This window comes from Fundulus heteroclitus, chromosome 6, assembly GCF_011125445.2.
Source record: "Fundulus heteroclitus isolate FHET01 chromosome 6, MU-UCD_Fhet_4.1, whole genome shotgun sequence".
Lineage (NCBI taxonomy): Eukaryota > Metazoa > Chordata > Actinopteri > Cyprinodontiformes > Fundulidae > Fundulus > Fundulus heteroclitus.
In genome coordinates this window covers 22,408,621-22,431,279 of record NC_046366.1, presented here as the reverse complement: position 1 = coordinate 22,431,279, position 22,659 = coordinate 22,408,621, and the positions used below count along the sequence as shown (strand labels likewise).

Sequence of the window (22,659 nt, the reverse complement as noted above, 5' to 3'; positions counted from 1 at the left end):
TATGTTCTGCCTCCCATGTGGCTTGAGGTGAACTTTAGATGGACTCCACGTAGTTTCTTGCAGCAATAGTTTTAAATTTTCCATCTGTTCTTCTTGATCAGATCTATGGAGTGCAGAACTCATAGCTGTCTGATTAGCGGGCATTTCCTAGCTGCTTCGCGGACTAGTTTTTTCCTTTGCCCAGCCGGCCAGTTTAGGTAGACGGCGACAAGTTCGCCGTTGTGCAGTACAACTACTCTTTCCATTTACAGAGGACGGATTGAACAGAGCTCCATGAGATGCTTGGAGCTCGGGATATTGCTCCACAACCCAACCCTGCTTTAAACTTTTCCACAACTTTATCTCTGTCTGACCTGTCTGCTGTGTTCCCTTGGTCTTCATGGTGCTTCCCGCTTACTTATGTCCTTCAAGAAATCTATGAAGCCTTCGAAGGACAGCTGCGTTTATACTGAGATCTAAAATGACACACAGTTAATAACTAGATTACGTCTGGAGGCCATTGGTTGGACTGGATCTAATTCAGAGGCTGGATTCAAACCCACACCTCAGTTTTCAGGTTGTTTGTAAGGAAAAATGTAAAAAAAAAAACGAATAAAAATAACCCAAACAAACAAAATAAAAAATATATATCCTTTTCTTTCACTTCCCAAATATGCTGAACTTTGTGTTGGTCTTTCACATCAAATAACAATAAATCACATGAAGTTTGTGGCTGTGACAAAATGTGAAAAAAAAAAGAGGGAAGCATGAATACTGCCTGTTACCACACTAAGAAGTTTTATATCTCCTTTCTGTAGTTTGCTCCGTTTCGATATGATGTTTTCTTAATAACTGAATGCAAAAGATAGCAGAGACAAAAGTGGCTTATAAACACTATTAATATAGATTTAATGATATTTTTTCTTAAAGACCACGTGGCTATACTACAGGCTTAAAAATAACCACAAGACTTACTTTTCAACTAGTTCTGCCTGTGTAGAAGTTTTGCAAGCCAACCATTTTAACCACAATGCTACGAGTCCATAAAACATAACCTGACAGCTCGGTTTTCCTGTTTCTTTTGGACAAAATAGGATGGATTCCTCGTGTTGACCAAACCCAGAATTGGTTAGCCCGTTGAAACTGCAGTAAGGCTCAGCGAGAAAAATAACCGAAAGCAAAACGAGAGCTTGAACTCATAACCGAGCTGTCAGTATGTTTTCACTTTCCCAAGTTAAAATGCACCGCCGATGTACGTCCGGCTGGCTGCAGACTGAAGAAAACGTTTCGTACCTTTTTGTTACAAAATTCCAGTTCCGTTTTAAAGTTCAGAAATGTATAAAAGAAGAGAGGGGGAAAAAAAGTGAGTTTTTTTTTTTTGTTTTGAATTCAGCTGTTCTTTTGAGTCTTCCGCTGCGGATGCAGGCACGTTAAACATTCATCGACGTGTAGCAGAGGGTTTGAGTTAGGAGATCCAGGCTGGAAACTCCCCAGAGGGAAATGTCGACATGAAAACGGTCTTGTGTCGGCACAAGAAGAACGTCTTGGAGACGTTTGAAAACCACCTGAACCTCCGCGCAGTCCCGTCCCGGCGGCAATCTGTTATCTGCAGAACGCCGCTGCGAGCGCTCAGACCAATGTCACCCAGCCGGAAGCTGCTTCAGTTGGACGTCGTCGAGGAACGCCGTGAACAGAGTTCTTTGCCTTTTTGTTTAAAATGAGACTGAGTCATTGTGCGTGCGTTTCCAGTACAGGCCAAAGTCTTTCATAGTACCCATGGATGGTGTTCCTGACGATATGTGGCTGGACGCCCTGCAGTTTACAGATGACCCTTCATGGAACCAGTCTCGAGTTTGACAACGACCTTCTGTCAGCTGCTGATATTATAGCTCAGTTTTTTTTGTGTTTGTTTTTTACTTTTTACCATCACAGACTGTTACCGGGCGGCAGCTGGTGTTCCTAATTGGAGAAAGCCAGAGCCCTACAAAAAGTACGAAATGTCAAGCGGAAATCTCAAATAAGCAAACAGAGGGGGAAAAAGAGAACGCCGCATCATCTTTCTCTTTGTCACACCTTCCTTTCTTTCCTCTCCTCTCTCCGGGTGAAAGTGCGTCAACTTTAAAGCCTTCCCGCTTTAATTCTCTCTAGCCTTTGATGGGTCGAGGCGGCGGCTTGCCGATCTCCACGGAGATGTTTGTGTACATTGGATACTTCTTCACCTGAACCAGTTTGTAGGTCAAGGAGCTGATGCCGTCCTTCTTCATCGTGTTCTTTGTGTTCTGTATTTTGTTGAATCTAAAAAGAGAGGAAGAAGAGGGGAGACAGAAATACAGATTAATGCAGAAGAAAAAAAGGAACCAATCCAAAGATAAAACTTTAGTTCCAGTATTTTACTACTAATGCAGGGGATGTAAACTGATCTGAAATGAGATGGAGATATTATCAATATTTGTGCAATATTCACTCCGGCATTTATTTTGTAATTTATTCACGCTGTTTTTGATAAAGCTCATTACTGCATTAAGCAAACATTTGTGTATTTCCTTAATTTTAAATGGGGAAAATGGTTTCCATAAATGCCCATTTGAACAAATTACATTTATATTCAGAGGTTCCACTCTAAGTTAAACATCTAAAAGTAAAAAAACGAAGTTTAAAAAAGCAGTAAACTGAAAATTTGTGTTTCTATTTCTACTTATTTTTGGCTGCATGGTGGCATGGTTGTTAGCACTGTTGCCTTGCAGTGAGATGTTCCTGGGCTCAAATCCTGGCCTGAAGGTCTTTCTGCATGGAGTTTGCATCCATGCATCATCCCTATTAACCTCCTCATTATTATCATCGCCCTAATTGGGACAATCAGTTTGCAAGATGTCAATAATAAAACAACTCATATTCAACATGCCACACAATACAAAACATTGCAAATCCCTAAAAGTAAAATCACTAAAAAGGAATAAGATCACCCATACATGCTGAATATACAAAAGGCTATTTCATGGGGAACAGCGTGAGAGATCTATTATTTCGCTGGCCAATCAGCTGACCTGCATGGGTTCCCACCAGATACTCGGACTTCCTCCCACGGTCAGTTGGGTAAATGGGCTACAGTAAATTGTGCTCTGCTCTGAGTGCACATGGTGGGTTGTCTCTGTGTTGCCAAGTCAAGGACTGGCCACCTGTCCAGGGTATACCCAGCCTCACCTTTCATCCAGTTAGTGCTGAAGACAGGAAAACTATTTTCCAAATGTAAACACAAAGCAATAAATGTGGGTAAAAAAAAAAAAAACAGCAAATAGTAAACCTTTTTGTAGAAGCCAACATATCTTAGCATTTCACTCTTTAAAGGAACTCCAAAATAATGACAAAGTCCAAACAGCACAACAACCAAAAGCCTTATAAATTCACTAATTAAACTTCCTCAACCACAAAGAGCAGATGCTTTGCTGACCAACAGGTGGTGCTGTGGCACTGAGCTCAGAACATGATGAGTGGCATTATCTCCAATATCCTGCCTGGGTTTTTCTGAATCATGCTGAAATCTCTTCCCTCATTGGCTGTGATTCAGGAGTTACATCAGAATCTGCTCTGAATTTAGAATTAAGGCAGGAAAATAACTCACTCCGTCTCAGCCGGTTACACATATAGTTCTTAGGAGAAAGATAGAGTTTTGTGTGTGACGCCAACCTTCGGCATCAAAATCACAACTCAAACCTTTGTGACGCGACCAACACAAATATAAAGCAGCATGTTTAGAAAAAAAAACATTAGGTATGAAAATGTGTATAGAAAGAGCTGACGTGTGCAAACATCAAGCCGTTCCACAGTCACTCTCCAGTAGATAGCAGTGACTGGCTGCAACAAAAAGATGTCTCCCTAATGATATGCTTGGACGTACAAGTGGAGTTGACACTTCAGTTCAACACGGACCGTTGATTCCTGAAAGAGCCGACTGCTCAAGCCCTTGCCCTCTTTCAGCTTTGCTTTCCTCCCTTGTTTTGTCTCCCTCAAATCAAATCAAAAAGAGCTCCACTGGCCTGAATAAAGGCAGGAAAAATCTTATCAAGCGTCTTTCCCATTGAACATCCCAGCAACATAACATACAAACTGAATTACATTAGTGTTGCTTCCCTATTAGGGAGAGACACTCCTGTCCAAAAGGAGGGAGGACTGGGTTAACAGAGATGGCGAGAGGACGAGAAGAGGGGATGAAGAGCGAGAGCGTCATGTTTCAGCTTAAATGACGCATGGAGGGTAGGGAGAAAAAAATGAAAGGCCGATAAGAAGAGAGATAAATATATATATGTACGAGTGACAGATGGAAGGAGAGATGCTGATCTTTCGATAAATCTACCAAACATTGGGGATTAATGGCAATATATTTAATTTCTACACACATATAGAGGATGCCAGATTTATGGTGCCCCACACGCCTTACTGTATATTTTTATTTCAAGGTTGTGGATCAGTTTTTTTTCCCCAGAATATTGGAGGGCGAGACAAAGACAGCCCGCCTCGCACATCCATTAGCCTGATTTCCACAAGTCCTAATTGGGCTGAGTAAAGCTCTATTTTAATGCTGCTGGGGGTCTCACAAGGAAATGCTTCTCATTTCGGATCTCAACAACAGAAAGTATTGCTGGAAACCGAGGGATATTTTTATCTAGGTGTACATGTCCTTGTTCTGTAAAAGTGGCCTTAAATGAGCAGCTTAGCAATAACTCTTTCATATGCTTCATAATGAGGGCAGCCGCGGACTGTATAAAAGGCCGATGTCGCCTTTGAGTCTGAAAAGTGAAGCCAGTGTGTAAAATTGTACTTCTTACAGTCTGCAAGATTGGAAATATTACCGGTTGTGCTTATACAGCGTTAATCCCAGTTTTGTCATTTTTAATTCTGATTTATTAGGTTCATATGGTTTTGGCAGATTTAGATTTAAATTTCAGTTCATTTAACAAAAAGGTCTGTTTTGACAATTTTTGATGTTGAGCTCCATGTCTTAAGTTTTGTGATGTTTTATTTTATTCTTTGTTATTACAGGGACAGTGCATTTTAACAACACTGATAACAAGATATCTTTACCCTCACCCTAAACTTTAGCTCCCACCACAGATTCTCTAGCTGATCTATGCTCATGCTCAGGGTGGCTCCCTCCAAAATGCTAACATTACTTAAAATCAGAAGAAATATGTTAGTAAATTAAAACATTAAACATAAATTTTGCCAAGGGTATGAATAATTTGAAATGAAAAACAACCAATATGAGTTATTAGTGTCAGAATTACTCAGAGCTAGCAGGAATTTATGGGAATAATCATGGAATCAACTGGGCATTTTGAAAGTTGCCAGAAATATATTCTTTTTAATGTTTTTTGACATAATCTAGATTAAAACAATGTCAGATTACGCAAAACTCAGTGTGAAACAAATGAACATTTTGATAACATTACATTTTTTAAATCATCTGTGCTTTACGGAAAGTCTGCCACAATTAGTGGTGATTAGGCTTGAACTGGAACAGGGGTTGAGGTAGGCGTAGCTTTAACACTGGGAAATAGTATCTGGCAAAATTTTACATCTTATTTTTTCCACAGGATTCTAATAAGGATAATAAACTAAATGTGTTGTTTATGCTAGGGCTATACGATACAGAAAAAAAACCGCATAGTGATAAAATTGAAATTAGAATGATCGTCATCAATAGTTATCAACTAATTCAAAACATATATTTTAAGTGCAGCCCTGGCCATTTTATGCTCTTGCTTAGCGACCTATTTGTAAATAAAGAACACACAAGCACTGGATTAAAACGCAACCCTTTATACCAAAACTAAAAAAAAGTTTTTAAAAAAGATCTTGTGCTCTCTGAACTGTTTGAAGGGGGCCGAAGCTTGGTTCCTGGGTCTGCGTTTGTGATTGGTTGGGAGGATGTGATGACTGTAATATTAACCCACATGATAGGCTGGAATGCAAAAGGTAGTTAAACTGTTCTTCTATTGAACTTTTTATTGAGCCTTTTTTTCTATCATTGATATATGTCTATCGGTCGATATATATTGTTATTGAATTATCATCCAGCCCTAGTTTATGCTAACTTAATTTTTTTAATTAAATCAGTTGTGTACACATTTATACACACATACATATGCATAAACCCAAATGCATTCACCCACACACAATTAGTCTGCACTGTACCAGGATGATAACATATGAACTGAATTTTGAACAATGTTACCCAGCGTCTCATTCAATTGTAATGCATGAGACGATGTTTGCCAGACAGCATTTGTGTGTGTGTGTGTGTGTGTGTGTGTGTGTGTTAACACATGCTCCAGGCTGGTGATGAATGTCCCTCTTTCTTACCAATATCTCATTGCTATGCCTAAACATAATCTCTGAGCAAGCTGAGAGAAAGGACTCTTGTTTGAAAGATTGTGCAAGTTCAATTGAATGTGCAGTCATAGGTGCATGTGGGAAAGTAAACATTCATCAGGCACAAGGCTTTTCCTCTGTAAAAACTGGACATTGCCAGGTACACCTAATAAAGTATTTTAAAAGGCTTATAATTATTCAGAACTGAAACAGACAAAAAAAAATCTGCACCTGTACACAAAGAATCAGAAAGTCAGGCTGAATATATAGGCGAAAGGGACATAGAGGACAAGTTAGATGAACAAGCATGAAGTACAACTTGACACCTCCTGTGAGGAATGCAGCTACTGTTAGCACACCTGTTCAATTCTTGTCCAAGTGTCAAAAGGTTTGGTGTGAAAAGCTCTAGTGATGGGGACCTCTCCAAGGACAATCTGTGCAATACTTCTATGCTTTTTGGAGAAAAAAACAGAAAGACAAATACTGCTGTTGAAAGGCTTTACTCACAATCAGCAAACACCTGAAGAGGGTCATTGTTTTTTGTCAGTGCTTTCAGGTGGAAAAATCCACATGAGGTCCAAAGGCCAAATCCAGGTTTTGTATAAGGACAAGGTTGCACAATATATTGCAAATTTATCATCATCGCAATATCATGGATCGTAATACGCATGTCGCAAAGAATCGCCTTGAGTGCAATAAGTGTTAGCTAGTGATTTAAGCACCCTGCATGCAGGCTGTCAGTGCCCCTAATATGTTTGGTGACATTTGGTGTTTAAAGGACCAATGAGTGAGCTCCACTCCAGCTGCCACCCGGCCCCTCCTTTCCCTTCTCCCGCCTCCTATGCACACATTTGTGAAGGATCATAACACAGCAAAACAGCATCACCTTTTGGAGGAACTTTTCTGATGAAGAAGTAAGGAACTCAAAATTTTATAATGCTGTCAGCAAGAGAACATTTTGATCTGCTGGGGGTGCTCTCTGCCATGTTGCTTCGACTGACGGTGGCATTTTACAGCAGGGAGCGGCTAAACCCTGAATGGCAGCTGTTCACATGCACGTACACGCATGCGAGGCCAGTCCGGCTATGTGAACAAGAGACCGGAGAACAACACAGAGAGATGCGGTGACGTCATACCATAGTCCATTTGAAATATTCCCTTTAGTTTTTATCATCACTATTTTTAGTTCTCTCTATCAAAAATTATGAAATTTAGCTTGTTACTCCTATACTGCGACATAAAACGTAGAAGATAAAGAAGTGATGAAGTTGACAAGAAACTACCTCTAAGTTGTTTCGTTGCTAAAGCTTTACAAGTCAGACAGAGGTAACCTTTTCATAAACCTTTTTCCTTGTGTTGGAGATGAAAATGACAAAGGTTTTTGTTTTTTAGTAGCCAAATAGACTACTCATTATCTGTGGACAATGTTTGCAATGATCCTAAAGCAGAGAGAGATTAACGCTTTATTTCTTTCTGTACTATATCGCGACATTTACCGACATTATCACATATCACAACTTTTGCTAATATCATGCAGCCCTAATAAGGACTTCTTGTTTTAAAAAGGTGGGAAAATGTTTCATTTCTAATGTTATTTGAACCTCAATAAAAACAAATTGAACATTCCCGGTAAAGCTAACATAAGTATCTGAAGGAGTGTAATTTTATTCTCCTGCTTTTATTTGTCAGTTTGTGGTGGCTTCTCAAACTTTTAACAGTTGATTTATTTGTTTTCTCTTTCTTTCCCACATTATTGAATGTGGGAAAGAGCCACAAGTGGCTCTTTGGAACTAATAAATTCAATAATGCCTTTTAAAAACTTTAGCAAAAAAATTCTAAAAAAACAAAACAAATAACATTTAAATTTGTTGTCCACATTTTTAGGGATGCACAATACATCTGCATTAACATTGGTATTAGCCAATATTAGTCATTTTGTAACATATCGGTATTGTTACAATATGTAAAACTGGGCTGCTATTAACAACCAGAGTTTATTTCCATCTTGTTACCCTTTGCACCTGTGTTTTAAGAGGGTGAGGGGGTTGATCATGTGGATTTTCTTCAGTCATGTGACAGTTACAGTGATGCATTGCAGTCAGGATTGTGTTTTTTTTTTAATTAAGCAGAGATAAAAAAAAAAAAAAAACAGTGTGTAAGTCTAGGATATAAATAACCCACATTCAAAAATTTTAGTTAGCATAGTTTTCAGTTGGTACAAACTTTTACAAAATTTGACCATCACAGAAATATAAATGTGTACACACACACACACACACACACACACACACACACACACACGCACACGCACGCGCACACACACACACACACACACACACACACACACACACACACACACACACACACACACACACACACACAGGTAAATATTGATTATTGGACATAATTAATATCAGATATCGATGTCGGCCCAAATTTTCATATCGGTGCATCCCTAATGTTTTTAAATACAGACATAGTAACAAATGCATTTTTTTTTTTGCAGTTTTTCATATTTGTCTTGAAATAATTGCTTTGATGTTCCACAAATTAATTACACTAAAAGTACCAGTAATCTTGTTTTTAGATCAAGTGTTCTTGTCAATCGGGTGAAAACCTGATATAAACATCACATTGAAAAAAAAATCATACATCTTGTCTTTGCAAAAATTTTATGTTTTTTTCTTGTAACCCAGACATTGTTTAGGTTACAATGTCTAGGTTTTATTCTTAAAACCTAGACATTGTAATAAATGCTGGTTCTTTGAAAACAACAACTAATTTCCTACAGTAAATATTTATGAAAATGATAAGTTATGTTGAAACGGTCATGTAACATTAGAAGCTCTTACTGAGTTTTATGAAGGTGGACTGAGGGTAAAATAATGTTTCTTTGGATTGTCAAGGTTGCAACCCTCTGCCAGAGAAGGTCCTCCTGGTCCTGTGACTGTAAACTTTACCTCTTTCCAGGGCAACGATGCATAGAGGTATTTTCTTTGCCGTGTACTCTATTAGTTTTACTTGCCCGTAGAATGGGCTCATGGGTCTGTACTCCTGTGTTCAGCTTTGTGCCTTTCCAGAATGGACCCGTAAACTGAGGTATTGGTGTCGTTAACTTTGTGCAATGTTTTTATTTCCAATAAATGAACCCTGGTCCAGTACAGTGTGTTTTAGAGCCGTTTCGTTCCTGCATCAAGCAACTGATGGAAGAACTTGCTGATATTTATCTATGAGCTCTCAACTGTCTTTTCATTCCATAAAATTGACATGCTGACCAGCTGGTGATGTATTTTTATGCCCCCACTTTCATGTTTTCATATGTGGAGTATAGCAGCATGGTTCTCTGCCAGGGCTGCATGGCCTGGTAGGAGCCATGCAGCCCTGGTGATGCAGTCTCTAATACATCATTCCTTCCTTTCAGGCAATCAATGGTTTTTTTATTGCTTTTTTACATGTTCACTAGAAGGAGACTGGGTCGTGCACAAAACTGGGGGAAAGTAGAAAGCACCACTGTGCACTGCAGGTGGCCTATGACACTGAAGTTGGTATCTGATTTGAAGCTTATGATTTGTTGCTACACTGAAAGGCTATATATTTGTGTTTTTAAGGTATTTCTAAGGCATACATTTGACAACTGCCTCTGATGGTTATCTTGGTCAATAAATTATTTTCACTTCTTTCCACATGATGCAGATTTTCCAATACACCAGTTAATTTGATTGGAAATATTAGTTCTCCCCTTTGCTGTAGAATGGCTTAACAAGCTGCATTACAATAAATACGTTGCTTCCCTTGGGAGACGATAAGTAAAAAATTACATTTTAAAAAGGAACACATAGAAAACACATGGGAGAAACTTTCATTTTAAACAAAAGCACCTAAATGCAGTCATGAGTTAGCTATTTCTACCTTTGCTGCCCCTGACCAATCTGAACTGCCACCATTTATCTAAGCCCATGCCACTTCCGTTTAAAAGCTCTCTTTAACCTGAAAAGCCTTATGATAAGTGTTCAGAAAGGTTTTTAAAAAAAGAAAAATGAAGTTCAAGGCAACTTATAGGGGACTATTTTCTGCCCGTCGCCCCGGTTATGAATAATGTATCCACCCCAAATAAAAAGTGTCCCTCTCGGTGTCACCTCTTATAGAGGAAGTCTGGTCTATGGACCAGAAAGAAATCAACCTGCAAGCTGGGGACGAAAACGAGGACCGGGTATCAATCAGAAGCACATGCACACAACATGCACCTTCTCGCAAACACAAACACACGCACTTTCATTCTGTCTGGTGGCTGATTTATTGATTTTGATGAAAGCAACTAGACCACTCCGACCTAGCCGTCTCCCGTCTCTATTGGTGTCATTTCAGCAAGCAATTACTGGAGGGGGGGGGGGGGGGGGGGGATCGTTGAACCTTTCCATCTCTCTGAGATACACAAACACACCGAGGCACATATGCACACGACACAACGAAGAGTGATGCATTACACATGCCTGGTTATTTTAGACATTTTCACTTTCAAGTTATTGCTGCAATTTGACCGAGCAGATTATTAGTTTTTAAAGATAAAGCTCATCGAGGTGAATGTCTGATGTTTTAGCAAGGGCGGGGAAAAAAAATACTCTTGATGTTCTTGTCTGCTAAAACCAAAACACGTTTGAATAAACTTGCTCTCTTAGATCTTTGGCACTGGTGCATTATTTATTTTCATATGTTTGTAAAATGATGTGATAATTAAAGTACTAATTAATGTCGCTGCATTAGTAATGGATCTCTCAGAAGTATAATCCCTTATCGGTATAAGCACAACATGGGGATTTATTAAAAAAAACAAGAGCATCACTTAAATTATAAAAAGGCACTCTGAAAAAATATATTTTATGTTGTTGAGATGCATCAGGATATTATATGTTGTAAAAAACAAACTTCCTCATTGGAGACAGGCTGAGCAGATTAGTAAAGTAGACCCAAGGCTTCTGAGAAGTGTTGGAATTTAAAATGGAGGCAGATTATGAAGGTAAAACAGATATGGTTACCAAGGATGGTAGAACCAGTCTGCTTGTAAATGGAAGATACTGTGACAAGATTGGAGCTGTGGCTTCTCTGCATCTGGGGCCAGTGGGGCCTGGCCCCACCAGATGTCGCTGAGGAGCTCTACGTTCACAATAATCAGTGGGACACGATCATTCTTCATAGAGCAATATTGTAAAAAAGACCAATTCCCTCACCAATAAATTTCTGTTCGAAACATTTGTGTCTATATATCTAAGTCTGAAATTGCAGTGCACATGCCCAACACGCTCTCTGTAGACAAATATTGCAGCCCCAAGCTCAGATAGTCCAATAAAAATACTGCTATTACATACGTTATGTTTACGTTCTGCCGGATAGTATGCGACCATCTAGTGTTGGTAGTCCTTGCTGGCTCATAGAAAGATCGACATGAATATTTTCTGTTCAATAAATGAACAATATTAGTGAGCCTTTATTTGTAATTTGATGTAAAAAATAAAAATTACATTTGCTTATATAAAATGGCATTTCTAGGATGTTGGTCTATGCTAATCTATCTGTTTAATTTAAAATTGATCAAAGCCAGGTTGTATGCGTCATAAAAAATTAGTTGCTGCTAATAGATGTTGCGTTTTAGTGCCCCATTTAACTTATTATGCCAGAGACACCATTAGAATGGAGGAAGTTTTGTTTGGATATGACTTACCCAATGCAGTTTGTTTTCTACATTTTCTACATTTCTACTGTTTTTTTGTCACATCAAAACGACACAATTTAAAGCATTTTTTTTTTTGGACTTTTGTGTGATGGACCAATACATACTGAAACATAATTTGGAAGTGGAAGCTAAAGAATTGATGCTTGTTTATATTCAGGCCCCTTGGTCAATAATTCATGTATGTCTCTACCAGGTTTACACATTTAGAGACTGAAACTTTGGCCAGTAAAAATCTAATTTCAAAGTCTTGCTGCAGGTCCTCAATTGGATTTAGGGATGGACTTTGGGACAATCAAACACGGGGATATGCTTCGACCTAAACCATCTCATGGCAGCTCTAGCGGCATATTTAGGGTTGCTGTCCTGAAAGGTGAACCTCCATCCCGGTCTCAACACGTTTTCAGCCTCTAAAAGGCTTTCTTCCAGGGTTATCCTGTCACGATCTCTGCCTGTCTGCTGCACTGTAAACAAGCTCCTACTACATACCTGTTTTCTGCCCTTTATACGCTCTCCACAAACAGCTAGACAGTGCCAGATTATGAAAAGCCTTAGCCAGTAGATGTCCAGCGTTGCCTCCCATGCCTATTTGCCTTGTTATGACCTTGATCACCCTACTTTGCTTTTGTTGGACTTTTACCAAGCTTATGATCTCTGGACCAGGACCAACGAGCCTTCCCTAACCCTTGGATTTGTCTGATTACTCGTTTATGACCCTCGCCTGTCCCCTGGATCACGATGAAGCCTTTGACAATCTGCCTGATGCTTTTTCTGCGTTTAAAGCCAGCTCCTTTCCTTACAGAGTCGCGATCTGATGTGACGTCACCACTGTCATTCATGCACTTGCTGGCTTCCCCAAGGCACTAAGGATCCACCTTTTTAGGACCGTGTTCCCTTCCTGGATTCTGAGAAGGTTTGTGGCTTATTTTCTGAGTCTTTTAATAATCTTAGACTCCTCTACAGTCACTAACCTGTCCCTTCTCTTCTTTCATTGGTTCCTACTCCTGCCTCCAGCAGTTTTCTGTCTCCCATCAGTTTATGCGTTAAAATAAACCTGGACAGATTTTCAGGTCTCCTGTCTGTCATACTACATGTCCTTGATTTAGCTCTGTGATTTTTATTTATTTTTTATTTTTTTACGACCAGCTCTAACTAGCTTCACTTTCCCCTGCCATCACCATGTTTTGCTGTTAGGACACTGTTTTTAGAGTGATGTGCAGTGTTGATTTTCTGCAACGCACTGTGGTTTGCATCCAGTCCAAAAAGGTCAGTTTTGGTCCCTTTTGTCCAAAGCACGCTTCTTCACGTTTCCACTACATGGCTTGTGGCAAACTGCAAATGGGACTTTGTTATGGCTTTCATCAACAACAAAAAACAGCTTCCTTCTTGACACTCTTTGATAAAGGCCAGATCTATGAAGACCATGACTAACACAGAAGCTGTGTTAGAGAGTTGCCTCTTGTTTGGACATATTTTTATATATATAAAAAAAACCAACTACAAAAACAAATATTTTCATTCCAAACAAAAAGCTTGGACTGGATTTATTTTACTTACATAAGATGTAAGATGCAAAGTTCAATGTCGCTACATGGAGCAGAACTTTAATTCTTTTAAAAATCTCTTTTTCTGATGTTTTTTTTTTAAGCTGACATTTTTATCTTTTTATTTTTTCTGCACTGATGTCTCTTTTGGCAGAAAAAAAACTTAATTGAAAAAGAAGGAGTAATATCGTATCAACGACCCGGTTCAGAGGCTATATGCAAAACTCAAATCAAGCAGCCACAATTTGTTTGGCCGCAGCAAACAGTCAATATGCTTTCACTCATGACTCTTGTTCCCAGCAGTTGTTAATCTTCTTAAAAACCAATTTAGCAGCGACGACTAAAGCAGAACCCACTGCGGACTACGGTCCTGGAGCACAGAAGTGTCTAAATGTTGTGACATAATCACGCCACTGGAGATCAAACTGAAATAATATTGGAAAAGGGTGGTGGGGGGGACAAGTTTCATTACATCTTTATTCAAACTAAGCCAGAGCAGCTATCGATTTTGAAGCTGAGAGGCTTCATTGGCCGGCCTATCCAGGCATGAAAACGGGGGCTCTTAGAGGAGAATAAACAGTGATAATCCGCATTTAAGCAGCTTAATGTGAGGTGCTATACTCCTGGTGATTAATGTGTCTAGAAGGGCTCATCTCTGCACACTGGTTCTCTTTCATCAAAGCATAAAATAGCACATTTATGAGGGAGGCCTTTTTGCACGTTTGTCTGAAAAAAGCAATTCAGAGCAGTGCAAAGAGCAGCATTTGAACTATTGGGCTGTATGCATGAAAAACAATTTATGGCTTATTAAAAACTGTTTTTTTCCCTCCTAAAATTATTTGCTGTTTGTTTGTGACCAGAATGCCCAGGCCATGGTCTGCAGGAAATGACTTTTGTTCATGTTTGTACATGCTTTGTGATCTGACACTTTTACCAGAGCAGCTTCTTCCATGTGTTTGCTGTGTCTCTAACACAGGTGGACAATGTACAGCTTTCTTTCAAAATCTGCCCCCTTCCTGACACGCTTCCAGTAAAAACCCAAAGTATGGCGTCCACGACTAACAGCTGTCCTGACAATAGCTCATCCCACCTGGAGAGAGGATCTTTGCAGCTCCTCCAGAGTTACCACAGGCCTTTTTTCAGGTTAGGTGGACAGCCACGTCTTGGTAGGTTTGAAGTTGTGCCATAGGTACATATTTCTTTTTCATAAAACATGTAACAAAATAATTACGCTGCTTTGTTTGTGGTGGTGGTGGTGGGATATATTTCAATGGGGAAAGCTGATTTGACATACGAGCAATGTGAATTATGAGCTCTGTAACGGAACAAACCAAATATGTAAGTCAAGGCACCGCTGTGTGTTAAAGTTTGTGATTATGACGTGATAAAATGTAAAGAAAACATCAAGGTGGATGTATACTTTTGCAAGGCCTTGCATTTGTTTAGGGGGATCTTCTAATTAATTTCCCATGAAACATCTTTTTTTTTGAGTGATATTAAAAGAAGTCACTAATTTAGATCAACTTAAAATGATCTGTCGGCAAACTGAAACTTTAATAGTGAAGTTATTTTATTAATTCATACAACTTGTGAGCTATTTGGGATGGAACCACGATAAATCAGCAGGACAAAAACACCAGGAAATTCAACATATCTAATTTGAGAAATATGTTGATTTTTTTTTTACCTTTCTAACAAAACAGCAGCAATAATAGAGGGTTTTAGTGCCTGAACAGCTGGTGGAAAACAAGATGTTACACAGTAAAAAAGCAAAACTACTTTGAAAACAGTGGGGGGGAAAAAAAGAGACAATTAAAAGCAGCAAAAGGCAAGGTAAGACTGCTAACCTCCATTCAACAGCTTCTTCCTCCAAACTCCCCAAGACCCATGCCGTCAGCAAACTGATGTAACCAAATACCGGGCTTAAAGATCAGGCAGCAAGGCAGTCTTTAATGATGCACTTTAACACCTCTAAGGTGTGTTGAAGGGAGAATTTTCCCTTTTGCTGGCAGGTTCTGAAAAGAAGCTGCAAGGTGAACAAACAGCGGGAGCGCTGAACTAACAGCAGGCAGCTCCCAGGTGTGGAAGGGAAAACCAGAAGCTGCTGATAATAAAGAGCAAGAGTTCCCGTGTAACCACTGCAGATGTAATGCAGCGTCTTCGCCACTTAAGCTGATGAATGTGGTTCCGCTGGTGCCCCCGAACACAGACTGCACGGCGCTTAATCAAGTTGTGTTATTGATGCCTTTTTAGGGAGTCGTATGTTTGCAATGCTTTAAACAGAAATCCAAAAAATCTGAACGAAATAGCCGAATAGTTTCTGCGTGAAACAAAAGCGGCGGGATCGATTTAAATGTAAAGATGGGGATCGACTCCAGACAGTGATGCAGTACCTCTGTGGGTTTGGCTCGTTGTGTTTGTCCCGCTCATGCTTAATCATTCTGTAGCGGCCGATGCGAACGTCTGGCCTGGACACCTTCATCCCGTTGAGAGTGATCCTGCAACACAAACAGATGGGTTATCTATTAGAGGAAGGGAAAGAGAAAGAAAACACAGAGACTGAGGAGGGAGGGGGGGAAAAAGGCAAAACTGTAAGAGAGGAAAATTATGTCACAGATACCAACTTCTTCAACCCAAGACGATATGCATTACTATTTTATTATTATTCTCTTCTACAGAAGATAGTCATGGAAAATATGAACAGTGAGTCGATCAAATTAATTGTCAGCCCTGGAAAAGATGTGTGAATACCTTCTTTTGGAGCAGTATGATTGCAAACTTAAAAATGCTGAAATTCAACCTTTAATTTTAGTAAATTCATTCAGTAGAAAAAAAAACTTTTGTTGTGCAAGTTCACATGTGGCACATTTATTGGCACCTCACAGTGCTTCTCTCTTCCTGGCTCCTCTGTCATGCTCTCTGCTCTCCACAGGTTTGAGGCGCTCACACCGCAGGTCCTATGCAGGATCTATTGCTGGGACCAGTGATGGTGATGGAAGAGTGATGTTTTTTTTTTTTTTTTTTTTATCTTGTAAACCATTTATGTTGATTTGGCCATATTTAGTTCTTAAAGACCTGGTGGACCATTTTCTGGCAGAAACCACGAGATTTCTATTCAAAATGTCAAGATATTTGAAATAATTGCTGATCCTATGACCCTCTGAGACGGTTCCCAGGGCCTTTGGAGCAGAAACACGTCCACTGCATGACACACCCTCAATGTTGAGCTGGTAAATAATAAGAAAATGTATCAAATTACTTTAATATTGTTCACAAAATGCATTCAAATTAACAGTACAGTTTCTTACATTGCATCTGTTTTAGCACCAACAGACACAACAAGTTAAAACTAAATAATGAGCTTAATCGTTTAAAATCACCATTAGCTGTCATGAGAAGCCCGACCGGCTGGACAGTCTCCTCCTTTTCTACAGAAGCAGCCTCTGATGGTCTGGACCATGTTACAGCTGTGTCCAATCATCACCTTCCATAAATACCCTGGCTCTACATCCGCTCATCACCAGATCTTCTGATTCAGTAACAGTTAGTCCAGGCCTCTAAGATGGTAAAATTATTTAAAACATGTTGTGATTATCCTAATCTTGTATTCTCTATTTCCAGATCCATTTCCACCAGCTCTCAAGCACTGCTGCTAACAAGCTTTATCTCCATCTAGCTCTACAAATTTTAGTGGGAGTATATGGAGAGTTGTAGAGGTTTTGGGGAATCCTACAAGAGCAAAAACTCTTCAATTCTGACCATATTTGCTTATTGTGTGTTTCCAAGATTAAAGAAAATGGGGCTCTGTGTTTCATCAAGGGAAACAGAAAATTATGAATTACAGATAAAAAGTTCCTAGAAACCTTATCAGCCTAAAAACGTACATTTGAATTAAAAAAAGCTTAAGTTAAATTATGTTTAAGGAACTGCAAAGGGAGACAATTTTTGTCTTACCAAGGAATTAGATTTCTCGAGATTTTCCCCGCTGAATAAAAGTACTCAAATTTAGTTAAGTTCTTTTTATGCTACGTGTGAATAAAGCGCTTTTTACACTGGTATTACAAGTAGTGTCAACAATTTCTTCTGCATGTGTATATCTGAAGCACACGAGGAGGACCTAATCATATTTGTTTTTCAAGAAACCCCAAAGTAGCTGTAATGTCCAAACAAACAAAAACAGTCTTAAAAGGAAATTGTTCAAACGGTCACAAATCAGACACTACAACCGAATCCGTCAAAGTTATGCACGTTAAAACATTTTTTGTCTCTGCATTTCTAATCTCTGAGGTCAGTTTATATTATTTGATTTTGTAGTACTTTAAGAAAAAAATAAGGGCCAGTTAATAGATTCACCAGGAAATGATGATGTTCTGGATCAGACAATTTTCAGCTTTATCGGCCTGGAACAGAGACCCACAAACTCAATCAGTGACCAAACTAAGCGCTTGCAGGATATCCTGTGGACAACACTCTTCAGTGTGGACATTGTTACTAAGGGAGGAAAACTCAATATTACGACTCTGTGACGTGTATCCAATTTACTCAATTTGTTTTCATTAATATGCTAAGACAGGTCTGTGAATCACTTTGGTTGCAAGTGAGAGCAAGACTTTCTCCAGATAACAGGAAGGTTGCATGGAGTACAGTAAAGTTTCTCGTTTTATCCTTTCAAGATCTTAACCTCTGTTGCTGCGGACTGATGTTGTTGAAAGTCGGGGTGGTATGAGCTGTCACGGAGCAGTTCTTATGATTTTAGTCTCTTTTTTAAAGTCTGTGTAAGGTTCAGACCGGGTTAGCATTGCTATCAGCTCGGAAACAAACGCCTTGAAGGTAGATGCTTCGCTGACTGTTTTTAAATCTATTCCAAACCCTTTATTGCCTTCAATTCCATGTGTTATGTGGATGATAGTTAATAGTAAAACAGCAATTGCTCCCCCCCACACACTTTATGACATTGCCTTGGCTCCTAATACAGTATAATATAATTGCCCCTTAATAGCTGTTCACTGCAAGAAGGTCAGACATACGATTTTCAGTTCTGTTCTTTTTATGATCCTCAAAAGGGAAATAATTAGCAAAAAAGTGATTTCAGTAGTTTCAACGTTTGACAAAAACCCGGGATTGGAAATTTGTCACAGAACTCTGGTAGGTGCACTTGAAATAAATGGATTTTATACCAATTTTATATTAAACCTACTCTCTTTAAGAAGATACTAGCAAACTAGTTGCGAGCCCTAATGGCACCATAGAGACTTTTCTTTACGGTGTTCTTAGTTCAAACAATGATCTGAGAGCGAATCACATTATAATACTGCAAAGATCTGACACAAGCACACAATTTACAGATAAATGTACATCTATTGCAGCAAGAAATGGAGTAGAGAAAAAAATAATGACAGATCTGCTCCACATGGAGCCTGACATAAACCCTGTGTTTACAGAGACATTGATATTCATATATCCAGTGGCAGAACCCAGATGCAGTGCTTTGGTTCATGCATTCTGTGGGTTTAAGAAAGCGCTCAAGCTAGATGTTACTTCTCAGTAGCTGCAAATCTGAGATGCAATCCAAAGGTAGAACTGTCTCTAAGCTTTATTTTTCCCCATTCTCCCCCATTTACTGCTGTATTTTCCCATTTGTGCGTTTCTCTTTATAATCATCCTCTTTTTTTTTAACCTTTGCTTTTGTTCCATCTGCTGTATTTCTCTCCAAAATCTTTTAAAGCTCACTCCAAATATTTCTACAACACAAGGCTCTGTGAGCAATGTCAAGGATGTTTGGTGTTAAGGAAGACTGAGTGTATTCACAACAAGGGCACAATTCATGGTCATATTTCACCGTTTCCACTGTTAGCTCTAGAATTTTAATTTTTTAATTTTTTTTTTAAATCTCCTTTTCAACATTGAAAGAAACCCATTCACTGACAAGCTGTTGTTCATGCGCTTACACAGAAGGTTTGGGCAATTTCATTTTCAAACAAAGAAAAAAGGTACCTTTGATGTTTTAACAAAAGAGATATTCACACACAATCAATAAATACTGCGCTACAGTGAAGTATTTTTACACTGGTATTTATTTTAAAACAGTAAGAAAAACTTTAAGGGTTAATGTGAACATCGCCTTACAGACGTTTCTTGTTCTAACAGCCTAAAGTTTATTTACCCTGAAATATTAAATCAGTCTTTGTGTGGACTGCTTTGAATAAAGGTGTTCATCGATTAGAGAGAAATGCAGTTTAAAGGTCTTTTGACTACAGCTGAAGTAATAATGACATTAATTTGTGTTTGGTGACATTAAAATGATAAAAAAAAAATCTAAATTGTTGAGAAGACAGAAAAACGGGTCTTATTAAACAGAGAATCTCCCAGTTTTCAACTAGTTAGCCATACTAAACCATACTGGAGATAAAGCAAAAATCAAGACCTGTTCCTAAATATTTAAGCCATGTCCTTAGCAGTAAACTGAAAAATCTTCAAAAATAGTTTCCTTTGATGGTTTAACTGGTAAAGCATCAACATGTATTCCTCAAAAGAAGTTAGCTTTACATATACAGTAGTAACAGGAATATCTTTGAGAATAAGACAGATACCAGATACCAGTGTAGCCAAAGCGCTGCTGGCTTCACCTGCCTTAGTTACGATCAGTGTTCATGAAAGAGACTGGGAAAAAACGCCCCCACTGAAAGTTTCAAGGCCCAAATTGTGGCTAAATAAAACAACGGCCTTCACATTAGCCCAAACACATCTCAGTGATCCTCAACATTTTGGGGAAAATATTCAGTGCAGTAAAAAAAAAAAAAAAAGTTAAATTTTTCAAAAGGTTTAAAACTAACACAGTCTTCCAGAGAAAACAATAACTTGATGGTGGAATCACTCCAATTATGCGGAGAAGAGCAGCCAAAGAGACGTAATAGGCTTATTGCTGGTTTCATACAGTAGTTATACTTTCAGCTTCAATCATCTGCCATTCCAGGGAATTGAAGCATCTCCAAAGCATGACTGACATTAATCAATGTTATTATTGAGTCACCACTGCAGTATTTCAATTACAGTTGTTTATTCTGTAGTAGTGGTACACATGGGTGGTATATATATTGATGTTTACCTTCACTATTAAGGTTTTGGTTTATTTATCTCTCCCTTAAATTGTTTTTTTCTTCTTCAAAGTCAATGTTTAACTTTCTTTTTTCCATCCAGCTCTCCTAGGGCTGGACGATAATTCAATAACGATATATATATATCGATCGATAGACGTATATTGATGATAGAAAAAAAAAAAGATCAATAACAAGTTCAAGTTACATCCTCCCAACCAATCACAAACGCTGACCCAGGAACCTCTGTCAGCAAGCCCCGCCCCTTCAAAGAGTTCAGAGAACACGTGTTTTTTCTTTTTTGGTAAAAAGTTGGTTGGATAAAGGGTTGAGTTTGAATTCAGTGTTTGTATGTTCTGTATCTAAACACAGATACAGAATTTTAAGTGCGGCCAGGGCTGCACTTAAAATATAGATTTTGAATTTGTTGATAATTATCGATATCGATCAACATGATTCCTATTTTATCTATATGCTTTTTTTTCCTATATTGTCCAGCCCTTAGCTCTCCCCTTCTATGCTTTTGTCATTTTACTCTTAGTATCCTCCTCCACTTTCCCCCCTGTTGCTGCTTTCTATTTACGAACCTCCCTCACTCATAATCTCACTACCTTTCTTTTTAATGTACCATACAGACAAGTGAAATGCAAGAAGAGTATAGGTTTGCCCATGAGATCCAAAAACAAAACGACCACTAAAAGATTCCATACCCAAACTGCATTAAAACAATGGCAGGACAATTTTATACAGAAAGGAAATAACATAGTCTGACTCAATTTCCTTTCTGTTGCTCTGACGTCTCAGCAACTTTGCTGAGTTGGCACATATTTGCTCATGATTGCCTTTGACAGAGAGTGCATGCATGCATCTGAGCACGAATGCATTTGCATAGTTTTAGGGATTTATTATGGTGCAAATAATGTAAGTTTGACAGTAAGAAGTCTCTCTAAGCCTTTCTTTCTCTCCTTAAGCTTTTCAGCGAGCTTAGTTTTACATTATTCCCAGTTCTGTATCTTTAAGATAATCTCCTTTGTGTCCTCTGCCCTGCAAAGTGTATAAGACTTCACTGAGTTGAATAATTTCTTCTTCACATGACTCAGACCTTAAAGTGGTATTTGTATCATATATATGACGCAATTCTTGGAAGAGATCTTGGAGAAATTGAATAATTGGTTTAGTTCTTTACATTTAAAATGAATTTTGAACATGTAATGAAATCAAGATTTGATTATCTGTATGTATTGTTGCCAATAAAATAATAAGGTGTGGTATGCTTGCTAAAACATAAAAAAAAGGAACTGACTTTTTTATGAGAAAGCAAAACATAACATTTTAGCAATGAAGCATTTTTAACAGTAATTTCTAGAGGTAGATGTAATAAAAAAAAACATCTTTATATAATTCAGTCTAATAAAGAAACGTTCTGGTAAGTTAAAAATAAACTCAATATATTTGGATTAATTTCCCAAGTGTTCTTATTGCTATTTTGCTTAATAACTCTCTTCTACTCTATATAATTTCCCAGCACAAAGCAGTGGGTTCAGCAAAATGATATCTTCCTCTATACACGACACGCACAGCAATAAGCAACAGATAAAGCCAACTGACCATTCGCTGGTGAGCACTGTAGGCTGTATGTCAGCAAAAGAGCCCAATGTTTCCCTCAGGAATAGTTGAGGTCAAATTTGAGCGAGAGGAAAAGTGAACACTGGAGTTTTTCCCCCCCCCCTCCACAATTACAGCTCCTCGTGGCTAAAACTGCAAATACAGCACCTTACTGCTACTCTGGTTAAAGTTGTGGAGAAAAAAAAAGCCTTAAGATACACAAATCTTTATTGCATAGCAAACATTTCTCTGTCCTCGTCGAGGAGTGAAGCTTCTGTACATGGGTCGCTCGCACAACGCTGCACCACCATGTAGCATATACTATGTAGATGCTGATGTAGAA

At 38.6% G+C, this 22,659-nt stretch overlaps 1 protein-coding gene across 1 annotated transcript in view; it reads right to left on the bottom strand.

Moving 5' to 3' along the window:
* Nucleotides 1–1,678: 1,678 nt before the first annotated feature.
* b4galt2 (UDP-Gal:betaGlcNAc beta 1,4- galactosyltransferase, polypeptide 2) overlaps nucleotides 1,679–22,659 on the bottom strand; it is a 232,507-nt gene continuing 211,526 nt past the window's right edge. Inside the window, exons 8-9 of the mRNA XM_036138341.1 lie at nucleotides 16,011–16,115; nucleotides 1,679–2,274 (exon numbers count right to left, since the gene is read on the bottom strand). Of these exons, the coding sequence (XP_035994234.1) occupies nucleotides 2,124–2,274; nucleotides 16,011–16,115 (256 nt within the window). The 3' untranslated portion in view covers nucleotides 1,679–2,123. The remainder of the gene's footprint in view (nucleotides 2,275–16,010; nucleotides 16,116–22,659) is intronic.